The sequence below is a fragment of the Larimichthys crocea genome, chromosome XIII (assembly GCF_000972845.2).
Source record: "Larimichthys crocea isolate SSNF chromosome XIII, L_crocea_2.0, whole genome shotgun sequence".
NCBI classification, from domain to species: domain Eukaryota; kingdom Metazoa; phylum Chordata; class Actinopteri; family Sciaenidae; genus Larimichthys; species Larimichthys crocea.
In genome coordinates, this window is record NC_040023.1 from 1,730,389 (window position 1) to 1,755,625 (window position 25,237).

The 25,237-nt window shown below is 38.9% G+C and overlaps 2 protein-coding genes across 9 annotated transcripts in view; one reads left to right on the forward strand and one right to left on the reverse strand.

Moving 5' to 3' along the window:
• LOC104931635 (relaxin-3 receptor 1) overlaps window positions 1-24,077 on the forward strand; it is a 75,383-nt gene extending 51,306 nt beyond the window's left edge. For 2 of the 3 annotated variants that reach the window (XM_027286738.1, XM_010746681.3), the window contains 2 exons: window positions 4,605-4,683; window positions 5,740-7,372. In XM_027286738.1, coding sequence (XP_027142539.1) covers window positions 5,886-7,097 — 1,212 coding nt within the window. In that variant the 5' untranslated portion in view covers window positions 4,605-4,683; window positions 5,740-5,885 and the 3' untranslated portion in view covers window positions 7,098-7,372. Of the gene's footprint in view, window positions 1-4,604; window positions 4,684-5,739; window positions 7,373-19,466; window positions 19,604-19,690; window positions 19,774-19,897; window positions 19,967-20,359; window positions 20,494-23,966 lie in introns of those variants that run through there. The other variant, XR_003463559.1, reaches the window with a different exon arrangement.
• LOC104931633 (ras/Rap GTPase-activating protein SynGAP) overlaps window positions 14,449-25,237 on the reverse strand; it is a 40,090-nt gene continuing 29,301 nt past the window's right edge. For 5 of the 6 annotated variants that reach the window (XM_019254839.2, XM_027286736.1, XM_019254843.1 and 2 more), the window contains 6 exons: window positions 23,993-24,583; window positions 20,617-21,168; window positions 20,315-20,476; window positions 18,421-18,632; window positions 16,417-16,489; window positions 14,449-14,900 (listed from right to left, as the gene is read on the reverse strand). In XM_019254839.2, coding sequence (XP_019110384.1) covers window positions 14,862-14,900; window positions 16,417-16,489; window positions 18,421-18,632; window positions 20,315-20,476; window positions 20,617-21,168; window positions 23,993-24,583 — 1,629 coding nt within the window. In that variant the 3' untranslated portion in view covers window positions 14,449-14,861. The remainder of the gene's footprint in view (window positions 14,901-16,416; window positions 16,490-18,420; window positions 18,633-20,314; window positions 20,477-20,616; window positions 21,169-23,992; window positions 24,584-25,237) is intronic. The other variant, XM_019254842.2, reaches the window with a different exon arrangement.

The window sequence follows — 25,237 nt, forward strand, 5'->3', positions numbered from 1 at the left end:
AATTTCATATCATCATATAACATTCACTCTATTGCAGCTAATCAACAGTGAGCGTTACATATTTTTCTCATGCTATCACAGGTGGAGGACTTCTTGGATGCTCCTATAGTTGATAAAACATTGTTCAGTGACCTCCTCTGTCAGCGCCGCTCAGCAGCACATGCTCTCTTGTAAATTGCTCCTTTTTGTTGTTTGTTTTTGCTTAGTTGTATCGAACATGTTTATCACATTGTGTAGATTTTGCATTTTCACCTTATTGATATTTTATATTTGTAGTCTTTTACAGCAATGGCTGAACTACAGTTTCCCTTGAGATAAATAAACTATTTTATCTTATCCACAGTGGCCCACCACAAATGCGTCACAACTTTGTATATGTTCGTGCCCTCTGCATGAAGCCTGAGTCTGCCACTGCACATCATTACAATATAATATGATAGGAACTGACTGTAAAAATCAGCAGTATTGCTTTTAAAGTTTACAGCCACAAATCCACCACACAAAATCTTTTACTTAGCTAGCTCTGCGTGTTTACAGCTTTAAGATTAAAAAAAAATATTGAAATATATCCAAAAAACAAACCAAATACAACTTAATCTCAACTTTTAGCTGTCCATCCTTCTGTCTCATACAAACAAACCTGCCAAAAAACATTTCCAAAACACAAATTCAGTTTTTAAGTGGGTTTTTGTTTGGTCTGGTTTAGACAGTTTGTGATCATTGCTGGGGTTTGCTAATGTTATCAGGATTAGGATTATCTGTTTTTATTTTACTAAGTCCCACAACAAGATTTATAACAATAGTGGCAACAGCAACAAAATATGACTTGCACAATGCACAGCAGGTGGCTGGACATGGATGCTGTTTTTAGATGTGTTTTGCATGGGTTCATAATCTGATTTTCCAAAGGAAGGCTTTGTGTTTGTTACGTAAAATATATTCATCATCTGAACAACTTCTCGCTCAATCCACAAGCAAATGGGCTCATGCTGCTTGTTGTTAGGTCAGACATCTGTCAGCAGAGGGCTCACTTTAAGAGAATGCTTGTTGGGAACGTGTAGGAGGGTGGCCGCCGCCTCCTCTTCTTGACACAGTCAAGTGTTGTATTCTCATTTCACATAGGGTGGCGACAAAGCCACATCATTCACTCTCCTCACTCACTCTCCTCCGTGTTTTGGCACAACTCAGGGATTGCACAGAAATGCATGTGCATGGTGGTGAATCCAAATATGTGTTAATTTATTGAAGAGGCACCCAAAAAGATACACCTGACCAGCCAGTTTGTAAATTAAACTGATTGTAAATCTAGGTAGCTATAGACGTATCACCTTACCAGATAAGAGTCCTTTAGGAGGGCAAAATAAAAGTTTAAGCTGTGAGGGGGATATTTTCCTACTGTGCACTAGAGATGCTGGTATAGTGTTTCCCATGTCACTCTGTGGTGATTGGCAAACCTTAAGGAGGCCGCAAGTCGGGGCCTCTTCCAAAGCAATAAGTTAAACTCTGTCTACTCTTTCTTTGTTTGGCTGACTAGACTGATGCAGCTGCCTGGATAAGGCTGAACTCTGGTCCATCTTCCAGGCGAGCCAAGGTTAAGATTGGCTTTATTTTGTTTTAGACAGACAGACTGTCTGCAGACAATGCTGTGCCCTGAAGTGACACACAGTGTGACTTTTTGTTTAGCAGTTGTTTCTTGTTTTGATCCAATATCCATTATTATATTCATGTATGCATATGTGACTAAAGAATGACCTTATTTAGGCACATAGCAAATCTCAGTAGCTCTTATCCGGTTAAATGCTCCCTATCAGGAAGAAAAATGACTGGTGGACACTCAGGAAGTCATAAAAACATGTTTCTCCATGCAAAATAGTTTAGTCTGGTTTAAAATTCACTTAAGTGGATTTATTTGAGGGTGTGGCGTGGATGAGTCATACTCATATTTTGTGCAGTCTTTTGACTTTTCTAACACTACCAGCAGGCTGACATTTATTTTAACTGACATGTCAACTATTGGATGGGTTTCCATAAAATGTAGTACATACATTCATGCCCCCCTCAGGATGAATTGTGATCACTTTGGTGATCCCTTAACCTTTCCTTTTGCTCACTTAATCATCAGGTCAAAATCTTGACTTGTCTGTTATCATCGGCCTCAGCTGTAGCTCATGTTTAGTGATAATTAACAAATGTTAGAAAGCTAACACTAAGATGGTGAACATGGGAAGCATTATACTTATTATAGACCGTTAGCATTGTCATTGTGAGAATGTTAGCATCTTAGCATTCACTGTAGCTCAAAGCATCACTGTGTGCGAGGCTCTGTGCAAATGTGACAATCTGCCTAAAAATAGTCCTGCACATAACCCCATATAAAACTCCATATAGCATCACAACTTATCATTAACATTTCGGTTTTCGGGATTCCATAAATTAAATACAACATGTTCATTAGTGCTGGTAGATACATTTTTGAAATTAGGACAGAACCAGAATCCCTGTCCCAGTCGTTATGCTAAGATAAGATAAGCTAACCAGCTACTGGTTGTAGCTTTGCACTTACTGATCGAGAGACAGCAAATAATGTATTTCTCAAAATGGTGGTTGTTCTATAGCGTTTGAAATATTTAAGTAAGGTTCAAATATCAGGTTGATGCTTGTGTATCTAGTTACACTTCTAAAAAATTATAAAGTGCAAAGTCAAGTATTGTAATGATTTGGCACCATATAGATAAATTTGAACAATCTATTCTACAAATAACTTGAAGCAGAGGAGGCTTGATGTGTGGATTGTAGTTAAATGACTGTTATATCAGTACTGATCTGTGGATCGGGTGGGCCGGGAGATAAAAATGTACATTCTAATAGTGGATGGGTTGTCGGTGGGTGAATCAGGGTGTTAGGACCATGCCCCTGGGAAGGTGTTCTTATAATCTAACATTCAATATAGATATAAACACAGTAGGATTACTATTTTTTCTGTAAAAAAATATTTTGGACAATGCAGAATGTACATCTTTGCATTGATTTACACCAAGTCTTTGACACAAGTCTTATTCTGTTCTTTTTTCTTTCTTTTTTTTCCTGAGATCATGCAGAAAGTGATACAGCAATATATTTGTGATTTTCACTTTTATTAAACTAAGTTGTTACTTGGCAGTAATTTTGTGCCCCACTCCTGTAGACCTCCTTCTCCCTATGTTTTTTTGTTGTAGTTCTGAAAATGCAAGCTACTATTAAAAAGCACAATGTTGATAATATATTACATTCAACACATAATTAACTAACTCATTGATATGATCAGCATGGCAGTGTGTGGATCTGTTCTCAAAACATTATGTATAAATAAACTGTATAAAGTTTGTGTCAGTGTGCAGGATCTTCTTCATTATAGTATGGTTAAAGTAAGTCTGTGCCAAATACGTGACACAAAGGAAAACATGTTTCTGTAGCATGTTACTGGTCTTGAAAACACTCAGGGAACACTGCATGTTTTCCTCAGCTAGTTTATGAAGGCTTTATGTTTATGATGGCTCAGTTTGGACAGACCAGCATTAATCAACCTCCCCACTCTTCCGCCTACCCCAAGCTAATCTCATTTAGTCATTCACTGCTGATGTTCTTTCCACTATCAACGATTTATAATGAAGAGTCATCTCTGTGGCTCAATCTAATCTTGAAGCAATTCCCCTGATATAAATAGAAAAAAAAGAACCAAATTGAGTTTGCTACAGTTTTATTTTTTGTCAGTCATATTTTCACCTGTGAGGACCACATGCCATTAACACCACCATCATTTAAGCACATTGTAACTTGCTGCTTATTAACCCTTTAATGTGAATTCTATATTCTTGATAGAATATTGTATATGCTCTATTTAATGAATGCAGAGGCAAAGAATAGTAAGTAATAATAGTTATAAATCTTGGAAATGTAATAATATTTGTTAATGTGTCATTTGCCAAACATTTGGATTCTAAAGTTGGAATTGGAATAAATAAGAGTATAAGAGTAAATTTTATATATTATGAACTAATTGATATGATTGGCATGCTAGAGCGTGGTCACAACAATGGTTCATAAATTGTCAAAATATTTCAGTCAGTGTGCGGGATCTTCTTTATTATAGCATGGTTAAAGTAAATATGAGGCATAAAGGAAAAACATGTTTCTGCAACATATTACAGGCTATGAAAAAAAAACGGACTTAACATTTTATTTAAGAAGAGCAATGAGTTTTTGAAGGACAAGAACATTTGCAAAATGTAAAATGACAGCAGAGGTAAACATGTAAACTTACAAAATAAACTAGACAAGCACAAAAAATGGTTCATTTACTCATTTATTAATTCATTTATGCACATATATAAAATATGTATTCTTGAAGAATATCTACTGTATTATGCTTCAAGTAAATGTGTTTGAACGTACTTTAAACTGCATGATCATCTTTACTAAAAACTAATACAACACATGTCGTGGGGCAAATTTCCCCCCAAATTTGATTGATAGCAGTCTGTTTATGCAGAGAGAAAAATATAATGGGGTGGAGCATGAATCCAGGGTGGGTGACATCCACATTCTTGTTGTTATCCACCTTCAAGATAATTCCATGTGTGCAACAGAGCGGTTGGCTACAAGAAAACTAACTGAAGCAGAAAATTGAGCTCCTCTGAGATTCAGGTGAGATTTTCTTCTACATATAGCTGTTAAATATGTGTATTTATAAAAGAGCTCTAACAGACACATTCAGTATATTTATTTTATATCTTATAATGTCTCACTGGTATTATACTAAAAGAGAAGTGTCAGTCTGGTAGATATTTCTGTTGAAGTTTGAAGTAAGATTTTAGTTTAGATTTAGTTGAACACTGTTTATCGATCGCAAGGTTAGAAATAAATGGAATTCTGAACTATTATAGCTCTGAGGGAGAAAAATACCCCTGAACTAATAGTATTTACACATAGTTATATTTAGTTAACAGCCTCAGAGCAGCTCATCTACATGTGATTTATACTTTATTATTTATTTTTGATTTATAATTGTATGAAAGAATTCCTCATCACTGCTAAATGAACAAATCTAAGTCTAATTTTCACTCTGTAACCTTTGCTGGTATATTTGCTTCCTTTTTGCTCACAAATACAGTAACTTTGTGCTATAATAGGTACGCAGTTAAACTATTATTTAACTGAGAACCTGTAACTGTTATTATTTTAGGACTTTCTATGAAGGACCACTTTATGACTCTGATCATATTTGCATACATGAAGATCTGATTTAAAAAAAGAATGATCTGAAAATGTTTAATGTTTTAATCAGAGCATTATTATTCTCATCCTCACATCTTATCCTTCCAGATGATAATCATGCAAAATGATTTTTGTTTTATTATTTTGATATTCTCAAACTCACAATTTCATGCTATTTCTTATTTTACTTTGTATTGTTTTATAATTATTAATACTCTAAAGATGATAGTAGTGAATACAGATGTAGATTATATAATAAAAAAGGACTCCCGAGGACCTCTGACAAGCTTTACCACTTCAAATAGTGAAATGGTTTTAACTGCTTCATCTTATTACTTATATTTCCTCCCAGAGAAGTTTGATTGGATTATCTAACTCTGTGGGTAACACTTTAGTCTAATCTGTTTATCTGACAAGACTAATGTACTTATTTACTCATAAACTGCAGCGCCTATTATGTAATAATCATTTCCTCTTTCCTTGCAGGGTTAGATGACTGTCAGCTAATAAACAAGACAACCAGAACTTACATTTTTAGTTCATTATTGGCACAAGGAGGACAAGCGGAAATATCTCTAATAATAGCCGGACAAGCTCAACCCTCATCAGGGGTTGCCTTCAGGATAGGAAACATGTCAGACACTGACTTCAAGAGACTTGAGCTCTTTAGCAGCATGCTGAATGGTTGCAGAGAAGGCCCACCCTGTAACAACTCCCACCTGTTCTTCTACAACACCAGCACTGATGGTGGGCTGGAGATTCTAGATGATGAAGCCCTTTGGCTAAGAATAGTCATCTCTGTGGTGTACTTTATCGTGGCTACAGCGGGAGTGTTGGGGAACTTGTTAGTGATGTTCCTACTGTATTCTACTCACACCATCACCACAGGCATCATCAATTTCTTTGTCTTTAACTTAGCTTTAGCTCACTTGCTCTTCTCCCTGGCCTTGCCGTTTTGGGCTGTAGACATTGCACTGGACTACAACTGGCCCTTTGGCTTGGCCACATGTAAGGCTGTGTCCTTACTCACTGGGCTCAATGTCTTTGCTAGCTGTTTTTTCCTGACAGCTATGAGTTTGACCCGGTACTGCTATGTGGCCACTGCTCTCAAACCCAGGCCATCCCTCTGCAGTAGATTTTGCACCTCTCCGGTCGCCACAGCTTTCATCTGGGCTGCAGCGCTTGTAGCAGCAACACCCCGAGCTGTGTTTGCTGACCTGAGACGTGTGGGCAGTGGCAATGACACAGCATGCCTGCTCCGTTTCCCAGATGGTACAGCATGGCTTGGAATAAACCAGCTCCTGCGTGTGGTGCTGGGATTTTTGCTGCCCTACACCATCATCACCCTCTCCTACCTGCTTCTGCTGCGCTTCCTCTGCCGGCATAAACTGAGGGGCAGCAACTCTTGGCGAAAGGCTGATATTTCTAAGTCTGTGGCGGTGGTTGTGCTGTCATTCTGCACCTGTTGGTTCCCATACAACATCCTCACACTTTGGAGTGTCCTGATCCAACTTGACATAGTTGATATCAGCCGCTCATTCTACTTTGCTCAAACATATTTTTTCCCTCTGGCCAACTGCTTGGCCTTCACCAGCAGCTGCTTCAACCCGGTCATCTACTGCCTGGTGAGAAAAGAATACCGCGTGGCGCTCCATAATGTGCTCTTCAAGTTGAGCCTGGCTATTATGTCCAAGATGCCCTATGCTATTAATTCTGAGGAGGGATCGGGACAGGCTGTACAGCTGGCTGTTCCACTCAATACTGTGTTTAGTCAGACAAGCCACTCTGACACAAGGAAATATGTACCGCTGACAACACTTCCAACAGTAGTGTCCACCCTGTGAAGCCACAACACAATTACTGTATTCTTTATACCTATCCTTTAGTTTTATGTTATGTCATGCATTATTTTGAGAGTTCTGATTGTGTCTTTTGCTCTAAGAATGCACAACATGTATACATCAGGTCTGTTGTTAAAGCTGCATCTTAAACAAGCTTTTGTGGGTCTTATCTTTCACAGTCTTAGCTGTGAATGGGCTGCATGACTTGGGTCTTATTCAGTAAAGGCATAAATCCAAGTTTCAACTTAATTCTTTCACTTATTCACGACATATTTGGTGTCTGAGATGTCCCTCCTGTTTTATTATTCATGTTGTATTATGAAATAATACATAGTTCACTATTGTATAAAACTAATGTACAGATGTTTACCTCTGCAGTTTGGAACAATGTGGTTGTCTTGTCCAGGTGTGTGAACACATTTACGTCATTTGTTTGAATAGAAATTAATAAATAAAATAGTTCCTAACATGTATGTTGTCTTTTTACTAACTGTCTGTCTTTTTCCATGTCAACAAGTCCCATAAAAAAGTTTGCTTCATGCAGTGAACATGTAGCAGATTCTTAAACATAATCAATGAATCAATATTTCTCTGTGCTTTCTGTGTCTATATTGTCTGATAATGGAGACGGCAGCTGCAACAGGTACATGTACTCTTAGGAATGCAACTATCTTTATTTTTGTTTATCTAAACTTTGAAGCAAAGAGTTTCAGGTGTAAGACAAAACTATGCTGTCAATATTGTCAGTAATACATGTCAGTTTTTAACTCCAAACTTACATGTGGCATATTTAGTCTTGCCAGCTAGTGTATTAACAACAGTCTGAATTAAAAATGAAAATGAATTAAAAAAGATTATATGTTGTTACTTTGTGAACAGCACTGATGTATGTATGTACTAATGTCAAAATGTCAAATGTTGAACACTAAAGCAAAGTCGGAACACTGGAGGGCACATATAGCTTAAAATAAAAATCTGTATTCGGGTACGGAAACATTGCGTCACACTATAATTGTGAATCTTGGTAATATCTTGTGTGTTTGGCTTTCATTTTAACCTTACAACCAAATTGGTGGCCACAGGCTGAACAATTGCTATTTAAATGTTATATCGGGATAAACCCTTTGAGATGTACCATTCTTTCTTGAAAGGGATCAAATAACACAATATCAAAAGTAGAGGAAATGGCCAAGACTGATTAAAGACTTAATGTCTGAGATGTACAGAAATTTCTGTATATTTCTGCAGATTGTTTTCTGCTCATTCAGCCTGCTGTAATCCAAAAACACCACAAGATGGCGATGTTGATCAAAACTGGATGAGACTTACACTAATCAAACACACATTAATATGGCTACTCATCCTTCAGGTGTCTTTCAATTCTTCTATAAATCAGTGCTCAATTATCGGATTTGATTGAGTCCCACAATATTCTTAGTTGTGTAGAGATTTAACTTTGTTTAAAAACAATTTGAGTTTTATCTAAAATCTCTCTTAATCATAAAATGCTTCAGTAATCTCTCCAGTCACTGAAGTCATTCTAAAAATGGCCTTATTGGTATTATTTGTTCAGGATTCTCAGATGATTTGAATTTTGGGAACATAACATGACAAGGATGGCGATGGAGCTGTGAAAGTGATTCAGGCAGGTGGATGTCTGCAAGCCTCCGGCATCATGCAGATCTGCGATGGAGAGAAGCTGACATCCCTCTGATCACTCAGCCATTCAAATGACACAAGAGCATGCTAAGCTATGAGAGGAGGGCATAGAATATCTTCATTGGACTATGATTGGTTGGAGTAGTGTTTCTTTGGTGGTGTGTCTTGACTGGATTGGATCATCTTTTCATTATTTGTGAGAGAATGAGCTGTGGAGGCTTGCAGTAGTCAGTCATCACGTTGAGAGTGTTAAAATCAGCAGATTGTGCAGCCGGCAAACTGGGGAGAGTTTGACTGTGGTGATCACTGCTGGTAGTGATATGTAGCAAGCAGAGAGCGGGGTAGACAGACATGTGACAGATTGGGCCTGAGGTGAGGCCTACCTTGAGCTGGACAAGGTTGATTTGCAGGGGCATTGAGATGATTGTGTTGATTATTAAACTAAAGCCCACAAACAGTATTTTAGCACATAAAATCCACAGCCTTTAGGATAAAATTGATGCACAGATCAGCCATAGCATTATGACCACCCGCCTAATATTGCGTAGTTCCCCTTTTTGCTGCCAAAACAGCCCTGACCCATCGAGGACTGGACTCCACTAGACCCCTGTAGGTCTGCTGTGGTATCTGGCACCAAGATGTTAGTAGCAGATCCTTTAAGTCCTGAATGGGTTTGTCCAACAACACCTTGAGCTCTTTGTTGTGTTCCTCAAACCTGCCGAAAGAGGCCACTGCCATTAGGGAATACCATTTCCACGAAAGGGTGTACATGGTCTGCAACAAAGCTTGGGTAGGCGGCTTGCCTTCTTCTCATCGTGCATCCTGGTGCCATGTCTTCCTCAGGCACCCAGCCATACACGTGATGTAAAAGAAAACATGATTCATCAGAGCAGGCCACCTTCCTCCATTGCTCCGTGGTCCAGTTTTAATGCTCATGTGCCCTTTGTTGGTGCTTTTGGCAGTGGACAGAGGTCAGCATGGACACCCTGATTGGTCTACGGCCATGCAGCCCCATACGCATCAAAACGTCATGCATTGTTGTTCTGACACCTTTATATCAGAATCACATTTCTGTCACCTTTTTAGCAATTTGAGCTCCAGCAGCTCGTCTGTTGAATCAGGCAGGCAACTGTTTTTCTGCCTTGGAACACTTTGATAGGTACTGACTACTGCAGACTGGGAACACCCCACAAGAACTGCATTTTTGAAGATGCTCTAACCCAATCGTCTAGTCATCATAATTTGGCCCTTGTCTAAGTCAATCTCAAATCTTTAAACTTGTTAATTTTTCTGCTTCAACACAGTAACTTTGAGGACAAAATGTTCTCTTGCAGCCTTATATATTCCCCCACCCACTGACAGGTGCCACGATAACGAGATGATTAGTGTTATTCACCTCACCTATCAGTATACATAGTACTGTATATAACATTATGGCCACTATGTACAGTATATAGTCAACTTCAACATGAGCAGATCTTATGCAACATTAAAAAGGTATTAATAGATTTCTTTTGGCCTTTTGAGGACAGCAGAACAAGCTGTAAACATGACATCTGGTATTTAATCCTGTTCTTATCTTCTAAAGTTGATATGGTGAAGGTGTTGGCACAAACAGCTTCATGTTTACACTTCAGACTTGCAGCTTACACCTCGTCCATGGTGATTGACAGACTGAGGGTCTCATGAGACTGTTTCTCTTAGATTCTTCATCACAAATTACGTAAATACCTCATGTATACGTATGTATTTATATAAATCTTCAATCCTAAAATAAAAGATCTTCAGTTAGGGATTTATTAGTTTATTTAAATCACTCGGAAAAATCACCTGAAAAATGATTACATTCTCTTTGTTCAAACAAAACAAATCATATCAATCAAGTATACTTACACTAATAATAATAATTACAAGCGCAATCATACCTACAATAACTACCATTATAAATAAAACTACCAACGTTAAACATCCACCATACAACATCAGGGGGGCTGGAGGGTATGGCTTATCCATGGGGAATGGCTTATTTCAAAAGAAATGTCAAGTAAATGAAGGTATTACATCCAGTAGGCCCAATTCAAGTCAGAAATCCCACCAACTATATATTTGTGACACAGTAGATCAATTGTGCAGAATAATAGCTGCCAAGAAAAATACTTTTTCATTCCAAAATGCTATACATCCATTTTTAGAAACATAAATATGTTGATAGATGTTAAATACCCTTATTCAAAATATACACGGTATCTCATTTTATTTATTAGCTCCTGCTTTAGCTGCAGCAAAGTGGCAGTTATACTCTCTTGGGTCAACAAAGGTTAATACATCCTCTAAAATGTTGTGATTGTGTAAACATAAAGCACTTCTTCAACACGAACTTCAATATTATATTATATTTTATATATATAAATAATATTTCTCACCAAGTTTTATTAGACTGGAGCATTTGCCATGTTTTTCATTTGGACCAACAAACGCAACTCTCGTTCCCTTTTTTTATGTAACAAATAATACAAGAGTAGGTGTAAATTTAATTATTTATATGGATGAGATGAGGACCAGGAGCCTACCAAAATAAAAGCATGGTAGTTGCCTTAGCACAGACCCATCATTTCATGTGCTTTTTGAGTTATATTTAGCTTTAGTGGTCACTCGCCAAAGATTGTGTTTCAGTACTTTTGTGCATTTGGCATTGGAGATATCAAAAGTTCTTGAAAGCAATATCTCTGTGTGTTCCTTGTAACACCTGAGAGTCTGACGAATACCTGGAACACAATCAGCCTCATCCTGTGATTAAAATATTTATGTCAATGTCATGGTAACGGCACTTAAATACAACAGGACACACTTTAGAAATGGCCCTGTGATGACAAAAGTTATATATAAGAAATCCTAAAATAGCAATGAACAAGCAACTCAGGATTAAGCCTGACTTTACATTTGAATAGAAAGAAACTTTTTGTTAGCCGCATGGAATCAAGTATCCTCTCAGGTTGTAGTATGAAGCAAACTAAAGGATCCTCAATTCCAACAGAGAAGGGAGATGAGGGCACGATTTCAGAGGTAGCACACTGTACCACTGCAGCTAATACAGAAAGAGTTTCAAGAATACATGGGTATATCATATATTTGTATGTCGTTATAAACATTTTTTCAGATTATGGATTGCAGCTTCTCATAAAATGAAAACAGAAGTGCAGTATAACATTTCAAAATACTGTATTGCAATGCAGGCCAAATAAATAAACGCATATTTCAAAAAAGAAGATTTACTTAAAACTGCAATCCAGTATTGTTGAAAGCACCACTGCTGTTTTGGTTACACAAACATAGGCGAGATATTTTAGGAATTTTGTCTTATTATTCCACAGAACAGAAGTGTGCTATGCTGGGAAATTATACAGCTCTCATCCCATGAACGCAGTCACACCATAGCACTGTAGTTTCTGGATTGCAGCATTAAGAGTTGATAATATAAGAATCGTTTTTTTTTTTTTTTTACCACAAGTTCAACATGCCTGAAGGCCTACCCTTTATTTGAATACATTTTACATATAAGAATAAATATACATTAAGCTATTTTATACATTTCTGTTAACATAAACATATAACTTTGTATCATTGATATTTATCTTTAAGGAAAATGTCTTTTTAAAGGCAAGAGGTTAAGATAAATTATATCAACCATGAAATTTGTAATATAAATGATTCTGACTAACATACAGAGTTAACCAACACACTGCTTATTAATTCATCACCTGACTACAAAAAAAGGACATTTAATATACAAAGTTTACAAGTTGTTTTGTATTGGCATTGTTATTTCGGGCCCTGTGGCACAGACTGTAAGGCAGTCATATCCTATGCACATATACTACATATCCCTGCTTGGAAACTCTTTTATTGTTCTGTTGTTTTCACTGTCTCTCCTCGAGGTTAGTCTGCAAAATTTACTTCATTTCTCTTAGTACTTTCATGTTGTTATAATGCAAAAGGCTGAACGCCATCCTCTTCTGGAAAAAAGACACGGAAGAGTCAGCAGGTTGGGTAAAAAAAAAAAAAAAAGAAAAAAAAAAAGATGCCTTCCGATGAGAAAGCCCTGTCAAAGTTTTTTTTTTTGTTTCGTTTTTTGTACATTAGAATAATATCTGACAACAAGTCGACTTACTCGTCCTCGCATTTGAAAAGCACATGCAGAACTGTTGCACATCTATGCTTCAGAAACATTAAACACAACAGATGAGGAATTCACTACTTGCTATAATATGAGTTGTTTCCAGTTGTACATAATGTTTATAATCATAGTTATTAAAATTGATTCATACAGTACTTTTCAAACCAATGTTACAAAGTGTTGTCCAGCAAAACATGAAAAGGGGGAAAAATGGTGCAGACCATGATTTCAGACATTCTTTTTTTCAGGCTGATTTCTTATTTTTGAGGCTCTTGCTGTTTACTGTCTCTCAGATGTAACTGTCCATGAGACAAGCATTCATTAGAAACTGTCAAACTGACTATGAACTGGAGCCCTCTCGATGCCAACACCCTCTCTTTGTCATATTTTAAAGATTTCTGATGATAAACTTTTAGTAAAATACATTTTAGTATTGAATTTCCATTAATTCGGAGCCCTGGGCCGAGATATCTGAACACTTAGACCCCTTTTACACCTGAAATGAACACCTTATCTGTTTCCAGATGTTCTATGTGGCTCAGAGAGAAACACATTGAGTTTGGAGTGCGTTCCAATTGGCTAAACCACATCTGTAGGCTTATCAGGTGTGGTTTAAAAAAGAATGACACCCATCAATAGCGCTGCTTCTCTTGGCATGGAATACAATTGTATGTCCACCAGCCCCACCTGGCTATTTGGCATCTTGAGATCCAGAGATGAATAGCAGGTGTAAATGCAAAGGCCTCATGGGTCAGCTTGTCATTAACCACATAGAAATACCAGATGTAAATGAGGCCTTAGTTACAGGCATGGGTCAAGCGCCATAATGCAAGCAATAGCATATTTTTGCCAGGGCCCTCCCCCTTTGGAGTAATCAGGCCCAAGCTGAGATAGAATTTTCTCAGACTTGACAAAGCTCCTCCAGAACCACAGAAGACATTATAAAATCAGTAGAATGCCCCTTTTAAAATTCAATATTTTCTTATATTTTCATACCATTTTTCTTCCAAGTCAGGTCTTTATGATTTCTTTATGAAGCACTTTGTATCACTGTTTTGAAATGTCATATATTCTTTATTATGATTAATATAATTATTACGAAGTTAACAAAACACATTATAATCTGACTATTTCTGTAAAGTATTTCCATCGTTAAAAAGGTTTTGTAGCTTTAAGAAATCCTTCTATACACTGAAAGTTGTAGTGGCTTTACACTGTGTGCCGAAGGAAAACGTAACCAAAGGCAAGATTTCGATTGTATTTAAAGAAGTTAGTTGATTGTAGGATTTGTTTGGCATCTATTCAGATGGGATGGCTGTACTATAAAGGATGCAAAAAAATCATAATGATAACTACATTTGCAGTGAGAATATGTTACTAAGTGATTTCATCAGAATCAAATAGTAATATAGGTCTTTGCTTGGCCCTGTATCCGAGGATCATAGATGGCAAATGATTGTTGTTTGTCACCATGATGGGATATTGTGCTTCTTAAAAAGCCTTTTCTACATTTTGTCTGCAGCAACTTGAAGCAAGTGAGAAGCGAGTGTGCTGCTTGTAGCGGGGAAAATCATGAATCCATCTCCATCCCCAGTGTTTTACACATCTCTTCTCACTTCTTCCGATTACAAAGAAACTCATTAGGTTCAGTATTGCCATTGTGGTGGCACTGGCTTATATTTCAGTCAAAACGTGCAGGTGATTCACTGCACACAATGGTCCTCACTCTAAACTGATTGTCAAGTTCTGGTTCAGGCAAAGTTTGAATATGTGCAAAGTTTTTAGTTTTTTAAGAACATTGTGAGATGAAGCCTCCAGTGGTCCTGCTGGATCCACTGCAGAGCTTCTCTTCATGGGTGTTTGTAGGAGGATGTGAATTGGTCTTCTTACACTCGAGTGACCATCATGAGCTCTGGTCACTTGGGAATTGACAGTCAGGATCCTGGGTGGCCACCATAGCCCTGGCTGATAGACTGAAGGGAGAGAAAACAGGTGAAATTACAACTTATCTCCACTTACAGCTTCATGAGGGCGCAGTTATAAAGGAACAGTCAGACATTTTGATGAATGTTTACTTTCTTGCCGAGAGTTGGATGAGAAGATCACTCTCTAAAAGACCAACAGCAAGTTGGCTTAGCTTAGGATAAAGACTGGAAACAAAGGCTAGCCTGCTCTGTCCAAAGGTGACAAAATCTGCCTAACAGCACCTCTAAAGCTAATTCAATTAAACATTATATTGATTAATAATATAAAAGAAGAGCAATAATTTACCATTTTACAGGATGCTATGTGCTGGAGTATTTCTTGGCTAGAAGTGATCACCCCAAGTGAAAAGAACAAATTTTACACTACCTAACCTCTGCCATCTACCTGAGCTAGGCTAGCTGTTCCAGTGTTTGTGCTAAGCTATCTAACCGCAGCTACACATGTAGCATACAGGGCTGGTCATATAACTCTTGGCAAGAAAGCAGATGCAGTGACTTTTTTTTCCAAAATGTCCATCTATTCCTTTAAATCTTCACTCTCTGTTTTCTGTCTTTGGGAAAGAACCGTTCACGCTTGCACACAGTAATTAACAAAACTCTCCCAATTTGAAGGAATAGCATTTCTCAACACTTACTTGGACAACTTTAATTGGAGCTCAATCACTGAAATACATAATACCATAAGAGTGCTGTTTTTATAGCTATGATTATAGTCGGAGCCAAAAAGGACTGCTTGCAAACCAAACTCTGCAGCCCAATTTAGAGTCTAGAAAAACAGTTTCATGTTGGTAAAGCTTATATTAGACATCTATTCTTATCACGCACTCTTATTTTGGTGAAGAAGTCTGGTCAGTTATAGTCTTACAAGAGAGAGAGACAGTCGAGATGCACTTCTATATATGACCTGACTTCTGACTCCAGAAGGCACTCTTGTCTTTTTTTGCTCTTGATGTTGAGGTGACAGAGTATTTCAAGGATGCCAAATGTTGTTTCTCCTGAGTTATTCTGGCGTAAACACACAGCCTCTTCACCTGCGTCACACTCCAGCCCACATGGTGCATTCACAAAGCTGCAGAATTAGTGTGACGCTGCCGGTGAGTCACAGTCAAGGTTTTCTAATGATGAATGCGTTTCTGTGGTATAATAATCTCCTTTTCGTGGTAAATGATATTCAGTTTCAGTGCTGACGACTTGCTATTCCTTCACAGAGACAAACTAGATTAACCTCTGCACAGAAATTTAAGCTCTTGGGGTTTTTTACAACCAGCAACTGTTTACACTCTCCCTTCAGGCGTGTGCAGTAAATGGTGAAATGTTATTTCAGATGTGACATAAATGTACTTTTGAAAGATGGAATAGGTGAAGTGCATGACAGCCGCAAACTTTTCCCCTGCACTGGCTTTGGCAGATGCATTGGATATGATGTAAGAATGATGCAAAGTGTTTTAGGACATGACTGGTTTAGCAAATAGGGATGATAAAAGACGTAGACACAGGCACAAACCTGGTCTGTGAGGATTCGAGGCTTAATATCAGGAATGGCACCCCCTCTCAGCTCATCTTCCACAGCCATGAGTCTGACAACAGGGAAATAGAAACAAACATACCGGTTGACAAAAATAGAATTATGAAGCCGGTGTTCTTCAAATTTACTGTAGGATTATGTGGCCATATGATGATATTAAGGTCTTGACATGTTTCTGGGTACACTCAGCTATCCTCAGAGCTTCCCGGAGCTGCATCCGAACTGCCTGCAGAACAGGTGAGGCAGTTCAAATTCAGCTCTTCAGATATACAGAACTTGTGAAATGAGTGTGTGCACGATAGCTAGGTGTGCATCCATCTGCTGTATCTGTATTCAGAGGTGATGTTTAACTTCACTTAAGGAGATGTGAGCTCTGTGGACTTCTACTTCCTTTTCATTCGGAAGAAAAACAACTTTGTTCCATGAAACATTTCCTTCAAGTACAGCTAGCTACACTCAAAATCAGCCTGGAGACCAGTCTTTCATATTAAGTATATATGAATTTAATGGTATGATTTTGGGTATCTGTTGTGATATCTGAATGAACTACCTTTAAAGCAATAGTTCAACATTTTGAGGAATACACTGATTTGCTTTTTTTCTGAGAGTTGCATGAGAAGATTAACACCACTCTTACTTTATGTCTGTGTCTTAAAGGTACCCTGTGGAGTTTTTTTTTAACCACTACCGATGCAATGTGTTGGTGAGTGGGTCCCTTTCTGTTTCGTGTTCTACAATAGCCATGTTTCCATATTGAGATAAACAGTCGGTGGCACTAATTCTTCAGCCAAGTGCTGTTAAACCTCTGCAGAAGAAGAAGACACAAGTCTCATGCTTTTCATGATTTATTAGCTAATTCTGTTTCCATAGAACTTTGTCGTATTTTGATTTTATTTAGTCTCCACCTTTTCCACCTCAGCCAAGTGTAAAAACTTTCTTACGATGGTTAGTGTTCAAAATTTCTACATCACTCAGGCTTTTTATGTGCAAATTGAACATGTGCATAAAGACAGGTTGGAATCGCACATAAACACGTCAATGATAAGTATATGTGTTTGTTAACAAAGAAAAACTCCACAGAGTATCTTAAGTATGGTGGCCAGGAAGTGACTACCTTACCTTAGAATAAAGACTAAGAGCACCCGGCACACTTTCTGTGAACACCACATCTATAATGTGTTATGGGAACGTTCATAGTGAATTATAATGCATTCATAATTCTTTATGACCACATGCATAATGCCTTCTGATGCACTATATCAACAGTCATAAAACATTATAGATGCTCTTGACTGATGGGGCTTATAATACGTTATAAATACCTCTACTTACCTATATAATGATATAAAGACAAAATACATTTTGCAAAGCTGCATACGGTTAATAGTCTGTACGGACAACTCATTGTTTTATTTCTTCCCACAGTGAAGAATAAAGCTTGACAAACAATATTTTGTCTTTTTCTTTTGAATAAATCATTTGGGTATTGTTTTCTAAATATGAGAGTGGCGTCCATCTCCTCATTGAACTCTCAGCAAGAAGGCAAATAAACATTTTGCCCAAAATGTTAAACTTTTTCTTTAAAAATGGATACACATGACATCATGCAAGTTGGATTGTTAATCATATTATATGAAGGTCTTATTGTCGAGGGAAACTAAGCACAGATATGTTCCTCTGAGTACTTATACAACAGACCAAAACATTTCTAAAGTCAACACTTTAAACCACCTGAATGTTCCCTGTAGCTGTGATTATTTACTTTTATGAATCATTTTGTTGTAGCACTAGTAGTAACAGACTCTCTTCATGGTAAATGCATCATTTCTGTTTCCTCACTTTTCACTAAACAGTGCAGCAAGTTGTTTTTATGATTATTATTTTATCATCTTGGTGGCAACTTTTGATTTGATAGAGAAAGCCAAGCAGCAACTGGCATGGCCTTGTTTCTGCCAGCTCAGGTTCAACCTGAACTCTAATTACCTGCTGATGATGCCTTTGATTTGAGAGTCTTTTTCCAGTTGCTGTTGCTTCAGACGGCGCTCGCTGTCTTCAAGGCGGTTCTGATACTGCTGTAGGATCTTGCTTGTCTGCTGTTCCTGCGACATGAGTCTCTGCTCATATTCCTCAAGCTTGCGATGAGACATCTTCAGTCGCTCCTTCAGGGAGTGTATCTCTTCTTCGTACTCTTTTACCTGGATGGAAAATAAAGTCACAGATGAATGATTTTATCAATATAGACACAGCTCTGTAGTGCAGCTCTTTTTGTTCAAGTGGAATAAATGTGCAAACAAAGCTTAAATGCAATCTTGAATTTAACTGCTGTGCAATACGCACTGCATAGACATGTGTATGAAATTTGCAATATGGCAGAACAGGTTGATGTGATCATGCACATGTCGAAATATCTGAAATATGTTGAATAAAGGCAGCTAAATTTGTGCATTTCTGATTAACCACTCAGAATAGTTTGCAGAAGTGAAGCAGGTTTGGCACATTATGTTGTCTTCAGTGTGTGCTTGTGATTAGCATTACTAATTAATAATTACTAACAAACTAACAACTCACAGGGCCAAGCATGATCAAGTGTGCGTCGTATTCTCTCTTACCAGCATACACTCCTGTGACTCATTTGATTTGATTGCTTATTTATAGCGCGCCGTGCACATTAATCAAGACTGACATTTAACAACATCGATGCAAATGTGCCAGGATTAGTTCAAGGGTTTTCACCGAGTGCCACCATGTGATGTCTACAAGTTGATGTGGTTTTGCAAGTTTAAAATACTAATTTTGGAACATGACCAAAAAAAAAAAAAAAAAAAAGACAGGGTCATTTAAAGTGCAAGAAGCTGAGCAAGATGAGCAACAAGTTTGAAGTCTAAAACTAAAACACCAATATGAGTTAATGAACTGTTCTGTTTACTGATCCAATGTCATGTGACTTCAAACGATTTCCTCTTGCAGCTGTTTGAAGCTAACAACATGCTAAACATCTGAAAATCAACCAAATTGGACTTTTCACACAGAGTCACGGTGGTGCAGTGGTTAGCACCGTCGTCTCACAGCAAGAAGAACCTCTGCTGTGGCCTTTTCTGTGCAGAGTTTGCATGATCTCCCCGTGTCTGTGTGGGTTCTCTCCATTTGCTCCAGCTCCCCCCCACAGGTAAAAGACAGGTTCATTGTTGACTCCAAATTGCCCGTAGGTGTGAATATGAGTGTGACTACTTGCTTGTCTCTATGTGCCTTAAAGTGGGATAAGCTCCAGCGCACCGTGACCCTGATGAGGAGCGGTTACAGACAATGGATGGATGGATTTTTCCACCAGAGTATCAGGTAATGTGTGTGTAATTTTGTTATGATAATGTTATACACATCACTGTATTTGTATCTTCATTTGTTTGTTGGTATATTCTGCACACATGACGCCTATTTGCATGTCTGTCCATCCTGGGAAAAGGACCCCACCTTTGCTGCTTTTCCTGAGGTGTTTCTCTCTGTTTGGAGGGACTTTGTCCTTATCTGAGTGGTGAGTGTCCTATGCTGTACAGATTGTAAAGCCCCCTGAGACAAATGATGATACTGAGAAGTACTACTCCAATTATTGCTCAAGGTTTCTCACCTTCAGTCAATTCAAAGCAAATGACGAACACACAGACTGTTAATCCTCAGCGTGTAAGATCCAGTGACAGATGTTTTCATCATTCTTACTTTCTAAGGTGGATAATTCGTGTTAATCTTCTTTTTTTATCTCTGTCGTGGATAATTTGCCTGAAACTATTTTCATTTACATGTTTCAATCTGTCCTTAAAAATTATACAAGCAATTTTACTTTTGAAAATTGTGGAGGAGAAAAAAAAAACTGAAAAGTGCTGACCCTTTCTAGTCGTGACTCATCCATGCTCTTGGAGTACTCTTTTAGCTGGCCCTCACGGTCCGGTCGCAGGCTCTCGATGTCAGCAGAGAGATGAGGCATGTTGGACACCCAGGCGACCGTCCGCTCGTTGAGGGCCGGGGTGTTCAAGGTCGACTGAGAACCCTGAAACCACATCGCAGGTCAGTCATGCATTGTTCATGTCTTCAAATGTGCTGATATTTTGCCAAAGTGAAAATAAAACGATGACTGTAATATTTTCTATACAGCTCCATTTTAAAGTATAGGATTGCAGTTGGACTGACCTGTTTATTGCCCGGTTTGAGCAGATGCTGCTGTGGCGGATGCAATTGTGACTGTTGAGACTTCTTGGTGTTTTTTGTGGGTGTGTCCGTTGAAGCCTCTGCGGCCGCTGACGGGCCCTGGTTCTCTTTGGCCGAGCTCGTCTGGTACGGGAGCCCGGGAGCTGGACTGTCCGTCACCGACAGCTGAGTGTCCTGTTGTTGCTGCTGCGTCTGCTGTTGTTGTTGTTGTTGTTGCTGTTGCTGCTGCTGCTGCTGCTGTTGTTGCTGCTGCTGCTGCGGCTGCTGAGTTTGACGCTGTTTTGGCTGACTGCCACTGAAGCTCGTGTCAGAGGAGTCGAGGAGGAGGTTCCTGCTCTGGGGGCGAACCTTTGGAGGTGTGGCAGTGGCTGGAGTGTTAATGGACCGCTGTGACTTGAGGTGTTGTGGAGGGGCGATGGATGACTGGCGGACTGGGTGAACCGTGGTAGGTGGTGTGGCCAAAGAGGCGGGTGTACCTGTCCCGGTGGTTGTCTGTGAGGCGACTCCCATCAGGTGCTGCTGCTGGAGAGACTCCTGAGAGGAAAGGAGATAATAAAGTGACAGACAAAGAAGAAATTGTCAATAAAATGCCCCCAGTGGTAAAATCCAATAAGACACAAAGGCAGACAGCAGTGGACACAAACCCCCATAGATTTGAGCCGGGGACGCCAAAAAAAAGGGAAGAAACACATTCACCAAATTGGCATACATATTTTTACAAAAAGACACACACACTTATGTGTATGGATGGACAGGAAGAGGAAACTGTTCAACGATGCAAAGTGCTTTACACAAGATATAAAAAGGTTATTTAAAACAGGGGAAATGAAAAGATTTAGTAAAATTTAAAATCAGTAAAATAAAATCCAAATTAAAAAAGCTAGAACTGAAAATAGATCACACTTAAGGAGAAAAATTGTTGTAGTTTTGTGCCTTGATTTAAAAGACTTGAGACTTGAAGGGGACCTCGGGCTTTCTGGGCTTGTTCCAGATATGCACTGCATAAAACCTGAAAGCTGACTGTTTTGTTTGGACTCTGGGGACAGAAAGCAGACCTGTCCCAGGCGATCTGAGAGGTTTGCATGGTTAGAAATCTGTTTTGGCCCTAAACCATTTAGTGAGGAAGGAAGGAAAGAAGGATGGATAGATAGATGGATAGATAGATAAAGCACTGTCCTGACACACCATCTGTATTAACAAACAGGAGGCTTGCGATGTTTGTTCCATTAAGGCCCACGCAGCAGGACAGAAATAGCTCAAGACTACATGACTGTATCATTAAACACTTTAATTTTACAGCGACACACTGTAGTAAACTTATCAGTGTGATAGATCTGCACCATCAAGACTTAGTTTTATTAAAAGTCGTTCCAAAGCACACAAGAATCTCACTGAAGTCCATCAAACAAGTGACAGTTTAATTAAAGTTTGTAACGTGGGTCCCCATGTGTCTTAGAAAAAGTTTTATGCTAATTATACAAAGAATAATTCTATATGTATAAAATATCTTTTCTCCAAGGCTGATCAACATTTACTGGAAATGTTCAAACTCAAAAGGCTTCAAGTATGTATTATCCACATCCAGGAGATCTAAGTCCGATCTGATCTATGTGTAATCTGATGATATGTGTAATATTAAGAGTTATGACACTCTTTTCTGGCCTGTTGAAACAAGGACACACAGTCTGATTGATGTCAAGCACCCTACACAGTTCAGCAGAGCAAACCAGTGAACGGCTCTGGTTCAGTGGGCTGTCTGCAGCACAACAAGTGTCCCTCAAAAGTGCCCTCTCATTACCATATGATTTGCATATTCTCCTGCTCACAGGAGAGGGGCCGTTTTTTGGGAAATCACACCAATGCCAGCGAGCTTTGTCCTGCAGCCTGACAAACAGTCTGAACACGGTGGAAAAAAAAAAAAAGACGAGCACGATGGAATGAACCACAAGGGCTAATCTGACTCAGGACCAGACCTGAATTCATGCAGACGTTTTGTACCGTGCAATCGAGGTGTTAAAATAACACTAAGTATAAATGACAAAGCTCTAAGTTTGTGTGGTAATTTGGCTTGAAAAGTGAGAAAATGTATTCTTGGCTGTGACTGTCCTCATCAAAACATTTGGAGATCCAGTAGTGACGATACTGTGTGTGTCCTGAATTTGAGTGATCGCTGTGGAAAGACTGGAGCACACAGACCAAGAGATCCACTGATATGAGATATTAAAAGAGGAGGCATACTTGCAGTTTCAAGCTTTGGGTTTGACTTTTTGCAAAAGTTTTGTTGCCAAATAGAATCACCTGATGGTTATAAAGTAAAACCCCAAAACCTGAATCTGTATTGCTATTCCATAATGAGGGATATAAATATTACTGAAATCAGAAAGTGCCATGTTAAACCTTATTTGTCCATTTTTTAAAATGTAAGTAGCTGGCCAGTATGTATGTCATTTGTCCTAAACAAAAGTCTGTAAGTAGAGACTGTAAATTATGAACTCACATTAATATCTGACGTCTGATGGATATTGACGTGCATGGCAGTCACACTGTATGCCCATTAGTCATGCACACTCAGTTGCCAGGTTATTAGGTACAGCTAACTAAATCTAATACAACATTCCTGTTAATAAATCCAGTGTTTGTTAAAACAGCGTTTCTATAATTTAGCGCTTTCTCATAAGATAACACAAACACCCGTCAAATGTGAGTCTATACATGACAGATCTTCAACCAACAACACCAGCAGCGAGACACACACACACACACACACACAAAAGGTGGTCCGGTTTCAGATTCAGAGTGTGACGTGAATTATTTTAAAGATCGATCACTGCTACAGGCACAAGTAAACAAAACAGGGTGAGCAACTGAAATGAACGGCAGCCTGTGAACGTGTTCTCCACCTGGTGGTGCTCTTTAAAATGCAATACCTTCTCTGGTAATTCAGCCAGCTCAGTGTGAATATGGAGTCCAATTTCTGCCCTGACAGAAGTGGTCTCTGACAGGTTCTACACTCATTAATAAGCAGTGAGATGTTCGGTGGTTACAAAATGAGGTTTCCAATTCATGATGACTGTGTCAGTCACTGCTTTGCCTATGAAATGACATCCAACTGAGCCGCCTGCTGCTTTCAACAAAACATTAAATTATAGATCTCATAGCAGAGTGGTGTTGCATGCATACATATAATTGTAGACACTAAACAGCCATGTGTATCGATAAAATGGTGGGTTTCCTATAATCACCACAGATATTTGTGAAAAATAAGGTGAAGCAGAGAAAATATTGCTGCATTTTATTATAAACGTCTAACTGTCTTTGTGCAATATTTAAAGGGTGAAGATGAGCGAGAGATTCCTACCTGCACCTGCAGTGACAGCTGGTGCCAGGCATAGTCATTGCTCTGATTCTGCCGGGTGAAATCATCACTGTAGCTGTGTGAGTGGACAATGCTGGGCTGCACCAGACTGCTCTGTGACCGCAGGCCAGACAAGTCCTCGCTGCGGGAGAAGGCATTGTTGCCAAAGGCTGGCTGATAGTCGTGGTGACCGTTCTCGGGCTCGGGCGCGAGGAGGAGAGGAGGGGGGTGAGGCTGAGCCTGAGATTGTGACTGAGCCGGTGAGTTCTGGGCGGCCAGATGGAATAGCGGGTTCTGGAAAGACAGGGGGAAGTGCATGGCCGCTGCTGCCTGCTGCTGCTGTTGAGAGATGGATTCAGTGGGCCCTCCTATGTGGCCCATCTGGCTCAGCCTTAAACCAGAGCCGGCTGAGCCCGATGGCATGTGCCCTCCCATACGAAGAGGGCCGCAGAGGTTCCCGAAGCTGTGGCCCAGGCCAGCGATGGAGGCTTGAGATGAGTTGAGCATGTCTCCCACGGAGTTCAGGTTGGAAATGCTGTTCATACGGGAGTCCTGAAGGTCCATCATGGACACACTTTTATTCACACTGTGGACCTGAGAGAAATGACACAAACATTTATATTGTAGCTTTAATTGAAACATTGTTTATGACAAAGAAAATACACGTCAGTAAATGTGCTTTGTTTATTTATCTGTCATGTGGTTAAATTGACGCCTTTAGACAGCAAAATGCATTTATATAGTTATGCTAGATAGTGCTATCAATGTTTTACTCCTTTGTGTGTTGTTTTCCATTTTAGCTCATCTTCCATGATCTTTTTTTAAAAACCCTAATCATGTCTTTTTTTATTGCCTCGTTTTTCCTTTATGTCTCGTCTCAATGCCTTTTTATGTCTTATGTAAAGAGCTGCACAAATAAATGTATCTGTCATGTCTTGCCATACTGGATCTCTTATTTAATACCTCCTTAAGTTGTAAATCAAAATTAGTGCACAATGATGCAACGTCATTACAACGTAACTTTTTTTTGGAAACTCTTACACTGCAACTAACTTCCATATAATCCAAATGAAATTCAGACTTTGATGATGAAATGATCAGTAATAATCTCTTATTATGATCTCCAGTTCAATCATAATCCACTGTTAAGAGGAAATCTTCTCAAAGAATCAAAGAATGATAGTGCTGAATTCAAGTGGATAATAGTATGATGCCATCGTCATATCAGTCTTACATTAGGTTGTATTA